Source organism: Diaphorina citri, unplaced genomic scaffold (genome assembly GCF_000475195.1).
Source record: "Diaphorina citri unplaced genomic scaffold, Diaci psyllid genome assembly version 1.1 scaffold623, whole genome shotgun sequence".
NCBI classification, from domain to species: Eukaryota; Metazoa; Arthropoda; class Insecta; order Hemiptera; family Psyllidae; genus Diaphorina; species Diaphorina citri.
The window spans coordinates 27,621-33,620 of record NW_007378056.1 but is presented as its reverse complement, the minus strand read 5'-3'; the positions used below and the strand labels follow the sequence as shown (position 1 = coordinate 33,620).

At 36.2% G+C, this 6,000-nt stretch overlaps 2 protein-coding genes and 1 long non-coding RNA gene across 4 annotated transcripts in view; 1 reads left to right on the top strand and 2 right to left on the bottom strand.

The window, feature by feature from the left end:
* Window positions 1-6,000, bottom strand: part of LOC103510612 (probable multidrug resistance-associated protein lethal(2)03659) — a 31,883-nt gene that overhangs the window by 3,050 nt on the left and 22,833 nt on the right. The window contains exons 24-25 of the mRNA XM_026824622.1: window positions 5,060-5,301; window positions 3,787-3,897 (exon numbers count right to left, since the gene is read on the bottom strand). Coding sequence (XP_026680423.1) covers window positions 3,787-3,897; window positions 5,060-5,301 — 353 coding nt within the window. The remainder of the gene's footprint in view (window positions 1-3,786; window positions 3,898-5,059; window positions 5,302-6,000) is intronic.
* On the bottom strand, window positions 667-3,621 carry LOC113468016. Its single transcript, XR_003391892.1, has 2 exons — window positions 3,497-3,621; window positions 667-713 (listed from the first exon to the last, which is right to left on the bottom strand). It is a non-coding gene; the product is annotated as an uncharacterized LOC113468016 (long non-coding RNA).
* LOC103510609 (guanine nucleotide-binding protein subunit gamma-1) lies at window positions 1,166-2,108 on the top strand. Of its 2 annotated transcripts, XM_017444644.2 has the most exons (2): window positions 1,166-1,594; window positions 1,891-2,108. In XM_017444644.2, exons 1-2 carry the CDS (start codon window positions 1,425-1,427, stop codon window positions 1,931-1,933), a joined length of 213 nt encoding a protein of 70 aa, XP_017300133.1. In that variant the 5' UTR covers window positions 1,166-1,424; the 3' UTR covers window positions 1,934-2,108. The 2 variants fall into 2 exon arrangements, with proteins under 2 accessions (XP_017300133.1, XP_017300132.1); XM_017444643.2 differs by lacking the exon at window positions 1,891-2,108 and having other exon boundaries at window positions 1,170-1,767.

The window sequence follows — 6,000 nt, the reverse complement described above, 5'->3', positions numbered from 1 at the left end:
AAAAAAAAAAAAAAAAAAAAAAAAAAAAAAAAAAAAAAAGATGATGTCAGGTCACTAGGAAGCTTTTTGCTATGAAAACTCATTTTTTGGTTCTTACCTTCGGACATTTTGGTGTTGAGTCCCCCTGCCATTTCTTGAACCATGGGTTTGAGTTCGACCTCTTCCAGTGCATTCCATAGTACAGCATCCGGATACTCGTCGAATGGGTCCAGATTCTTACGCATGCTGCCCGAAAATAGGACAGGTTCCTAAAGAAAAAAAAAGTTGGAATGAAAAAGGGGTTAAACCTCACCCAGCCAGAGTAGGGTCGGAAAAAGTTCCAGTGCATTCCATAGTACAGCATCCGGATACTCGTCGAATGGGTCCAGATTCTTACGCATGCTGCCCGAAAATAGGACAGGTTCCTGAAAAAAAAAAAAAAAAAGTTGGAATGAAAAAGGGGTTAAACCTCACCCAGCCAGAGTAGGGTCGGAAAAAGCAGTATGTGGAATCTCACAAGTCCTTCTTGTCCTCACTTGGTTGTTCATTGGTAGGTTTGCTGAAGTACTTGTTCTTGTAGTTCTGAAAATCAGAAACACAAAGTATGAATTTAAATTGCTATCTAAAGTTCAGTAGAAGGAAAACCAATAATTATCAGGATATCAGGATCAGGGAGCAGGGACCTCACTTGGTTGTTCATTGGTAGGTTTGCTGAAGTACTTGTTCTTGTAGTTCTGAAATCAGAAACACAAAGTATGAATTTAAATTGCCATCTAAAGTTCAGTAGAAGGAAAACCAATTATTCATCAGGGAGCAGGGAGAAAGAAAAAAAAAAAATCGGAAAGAAAAATAGGTAGTCGTTCGACACAATAAGCAACGTAGCAACGTGTGAACGGTTCTTAAAATTCATGGCCAACTTCCCATATGTGTCCGCCATCTTGAATCATCTGTTGCTCTCACCTTTTGCTCGCTTCCCTCACATAAACACGATTAAAACATTAAAAAAAGTTCGCAGCAGAAAAGTAATTAAAATTGAAATTAATTAATTAAAGAAGAAATAAAAAAATACGACAACCTGTGGATTTCCAGTGTGAAAATATACAGAAAAGTGTTAATTTACAGGTAAAACATCCCTACTATCGTTCAATAGCAAGAATTTGAAACGGGGTGGATTTCCAGTGCGAAAATATACAGAAGAGTGTTAATTTACAGGTGAAACATCCCTACTATCGTTCAATAGCAAGAATTTGAAACGAACGGAAAACGTAAGTTTTCAACCTAGAAGTTTCCTGTACTGAAGATAGGAGTAGGAAATTAAAACCTTCACCACACCCAGATTTCGAACGGAAATCGTATCCTATTTCAGGCAAAGTTTCTGCCTGCTTATTTCTCGTTAATCTCGTGTAAGTAAAGCCATCAAGATAGGTCTCTCCGATAGTGCCATCATGGACATGATGATCACCAACCTTCAACAACAGAAACAAATCACCGAGCAACTCCGACGGGAGGCCAATCTCAAACGTATCAACGTATCACAAGCCATACAGGACATTATCAAGTATATCAACGAGCACCAACATGAGGACTGTCTCCTTGTTGGATTCAGCTCACAAAAGTCAAACCCATTCAAAGAGAAGACCTCGTGTATGATTTTGTAACACTGCTGGGCTCACCACATTCCTTATTGTTAAGACTAATCTATAAACCCCAGGTGAATCAATGGAACAAAGTTATTTAATTTAAAAATACACTTCTCTCCTCCATTATGAAAATTTGGTTGAACTCAAATAAAATCCATTTATCAAAAAATAATGGTTACAAAAAACATCCACTTTTTTTTTTTTCAATAATTAAGTTTAAATCAGTGGATATTGTTTGGGACTGTCTCCTTGTTGGATTCAGCTCACAAAAGTCAAACCCATTCAAAGAGAAGACCTCGTGTATGATTTTGTAACACTGCTGGGCTTGCCACATTCCTTATTGTTAAGACTAATCTATAAACCCCAGGTGAATCAATGGAACAAAGATATTTAATTTAAAAATACACTTCTCTCCTCCATTTTGAAAATTTGGTTGAACTCAAATAAAATCCATTTATCAAAAAATAATGGTTACAAAAAACATCCACTTTTTTTTTTTTCAATAATTAAGTTTAAATCAGTGGATAAAAAAAATGGTTAAAAAAAACATCCCCTCGTTTTTTTTTTTTTTTTTTTTTTTAATAATCAAGTTTAAATCAGTGGATATTGTTTGAAATTGCTAAAAAAAAAGTTACTAGAAAATAACAATGAATGCATTCTTGTCTATGACCAATAGAACGAAAAGAGTACAATATGTAACATGTCAACATCTTACACCAAACAACTTACTCTTTCTAAATAAAAATTGTCTGTGATTTACAGATTCAAAATTTAAACTATCTAACTACCTATTTTTTTTTATTCCAATAATTTGTGTACTCATACTATCTATCTCTCCATAGGTGTTAATTTAGGAAATTAGTTATATATTCTTTTAGAAAATATTTATTTTGTTCTCATCTATTCGTTTTTGTCTGAACAACTCTATTTTTTTAACAGTCTTTATTTACACATATGACAATATACATATCTCATGATTTGTCTGAACTACTCCCAAGTTTACGAATTCCAACAAACTTCCATTTTATTTCTTGTGTTTCCATTCTGTTTACTTATTTTTTATTACCGTTTATTTTTTGTTTATGAACAACTCTATTTTTTTAACAGTCTTTATTTACACATATGACAATATACATATCTCATGATTTGTCTGAACTACTCCCAAGTTTACTAATTCCAACAAACTTCCATTTTATTTCTTGTGTTTCCATTCTGTGTACCTATTTTTTTATTACCGTTTATTTTTGTTTAAATATCTTTCTTTTTACTTGTGTTTTGAATCTTGGTATGTAAAATTGGAGACTTTTGGTTCTACTTATCTCTAACTCAGTGATGCTCTATTTTCTACTCCAATCTAAAAATCTCTATGCTCTTTTTAGTTACATTTTTTTTATCCCTAACTTTTCTCAAAGGAAAAAATAAATTTTGATAAACATTGTTGATTTGATATATTACTGTGTATTTTCCCTTTTCTTTCATTTCCTTCAAAATGATACTAAGTAGATACTTTGAACAAAATACTAATAGTGTATAATATTTTGTTAGTTATTATTCCTAATTTTAATTAAAAATAAAATAATAAAATATTAATCTTGCCTTATAAAAAACTGGTTGCTTCTTTATTACCTTTTCTTTTTCCAAGTTATACAATGTGAATAAAGTTTTCTGATGATACCAACCATCTAAAATGCTGCTTGACATGACAAGATAAAAGCTGTAGAAGAATCCTACTACTAAAGCTAAATAAAGCCAGAAAAAAAAAAGAAGTAGACAAAAGCTAAATAAAGCCAAAGAAAGAAAAGAAGAAGTTGTCTTATGAATAAAGGTAGGGAAAAAGAAGTAGCTAAATAAAGCCAGAAAAAAAGTAGTTGTCTTACCTCAGCTGCAATACGATGTAAATGTTCTGCAGTGCCTCTACCTGCTTTTTCCACCATTCCATGGAATATTCCCTTCTCGTTTTGTAGGAGAACATGAGGATGGTCGAATTCCTGAAATCACATAATACAAAGAATATTATTGTTTGGGACTAAAAACAACCATCGAAAATTTTCACTGAATACATTAATAAAGCCAAAGAAAGAAAAGAAGAAGTTGTCTTATGAATAAAGGTAGGGAAAAAGAAGTAGACTAAAGCTAAATAAAACCAGAAAAAAAGTAGTTGTCTTACCTCAGCTGCAATACGATGTAAATGTTCTGCAGTGCCTCTACCTGCTTTTTCCACCATTCCATGGAATATTCCCTTCTCGTTTTGTAGGAGAACATGAGGATGGTCGAATTCCTTTAATCACATAATACAAAGAATATTATTGTTTGGCACTAAAAACAACCATCGAAAATTTTCACCGAATACATTACTTTTCTTTCTACATGACAAGGAAAGTGTGTATGTTGCAAATGTAGGGATCTTTGACCATTAGGCCATTCAATTTTCCTCTGGCGTCCCAATATTTCCTACAATGTCATTGCTAGCTTCCAAGGCAGGACAGGAGTTCAAGTGAATGGAGTTCATTAGGGACATTTAAGGAACATAAAGGACAGACAGAAGAGTCTTTGATATTGATTTTGTCGAGGTGTTGAAGATATTTGTAATAAGCTATAATTTTTAATTTGTATAAGGTAATGAGAATGTCTTTCAAATGCCAGCCTAGTTAGCTTGGTTGGTAGCACGTCTGCCTTGTAAGCGCCAGGCCGCGGGTTCAATTCCCACCCGGGGTCATATCCTGAACGGATAATGTTCGTTCTCGGAACGACTGGCTTTCTCCTTCCTTCTCTCTTCGATTTCGGGATGATAAGACCTTAGCAATTCAAGTTCTTCCTATCAAACCTCTTCAAAAGAAAAGATGCCCCGTGAGTAACCTAAAATGAGCAACAGCAGCTTTTCTTGCCAGATTTGGTATAATGTTGGGGGTTTCAAAGGAAAGTTGTCGTATGTATGTTGCAAATGTAGGGATCTTTGACCATTAGGCCATTCAATTTTCCTCTGGCGTCCCCATATTTCCTACAATGTCATTGCTGGCTTCCAAGGCAGGACAGGAGTTCAAGTGAACAGAGTTTATTAGGGACATTTAAGGAAAATAAAGGACAGACAGAAGAGTCTTTGATATTGATTTTGTCGAGGTGTTGGGTCAAACATTCGTGTCAAATGCTCGGAGTTGACTATTAGGTCATTTTCCCTAACAGCAACAGCATGATGCGTCCCAATGCAAAATTAATTTCTAAGGAAAGTGATTCGTGCCCGTGAGTAACCTAAAATGAGCAACAGCAGCTTTTCTTGCCAGATTTGGTATAATGTTGGGGGTTTCAAAGGAAAGTTGTTGTTGTTTTCAAATGCTCGGAGTTGACTATTAGGTCATTTTCCCTAACAGCAACAGCATGATGCGTCCCAATGCAAAAATTAATTTCTAAGGAAAGTAAAAAGCAACATTAGTTGATCAACTCACCACCAGGTTACCGGCGTCCATCACAAGCACCTTGTCCGAATCCATCACCGTATTCAACCGGTGAGCTATCGTCAGGACCGTACACAGCGCGAACTTTTCCCGTATCGTCTTCTGAATGAACGTATCCGTCTGCGGGTCTACGTTAGCGGTGGCTTCATCCATCACGAGGACGCGGTTGTTGCGAATGATGGCCCGCGCGAGGCAGACCAGCTGACGCTGACCGACGCTGAAGTTGGTGCCACCTGTTGCCAGGAAAAAAGAGAACAGTTCGGTATGAAAAATTTGGGTAGATAAAACAATGAACGAATCCGTCTGAGGGTCTACGGTAGCGGTGGCTTCATCCATCACGAGGACGCGGTTGTTACGAATGATGGCCCGCGCCAGGCAGACACGCTGACCGACGCTGAAGTTGGTGCCACCCGATGCGAGAAAAAGAGGAACAGTTCTTGTTAGGTATAGTTTGGTATAAATAGGACTCTGATTGTTAATGTCCTCTTTGAATTAAACACATAAGAAAAGTAGAAAAAAAGTATGTACCACCATAATTCAATGTTGGTACACTTACTTCTTCTTTCTTCTTTTTCTTCACCTTTTCCCCTGTACACATGGGGTTGGCGTTTTTCGTCAGCCTCTCAACCAGCCCTAACTAGGGTGATTGCTTTGGACTGATATTCGGTTTTGGCTACAAATTTTGCGAGTGGATGCCCTTCCACTTAACCTATTTCTGTAGCAGGGGAAATTCAGGCTGGTATACTCCCTGTTTAACGTAACCCAGCCAGACAAAAAAAAAAAAAAAAAAAAAAAAAAAAGACGGTTTTGGCTACAAATTTTGCGAGTGGATGCCCTTCCACTTAACCTATTTCTGTAGCAGGGGAAATTCAGGCTGGTATACTCCCTGTTTAACGTAACCCAGCCAGACAAAAAAAAAAAAAAAAAGATGA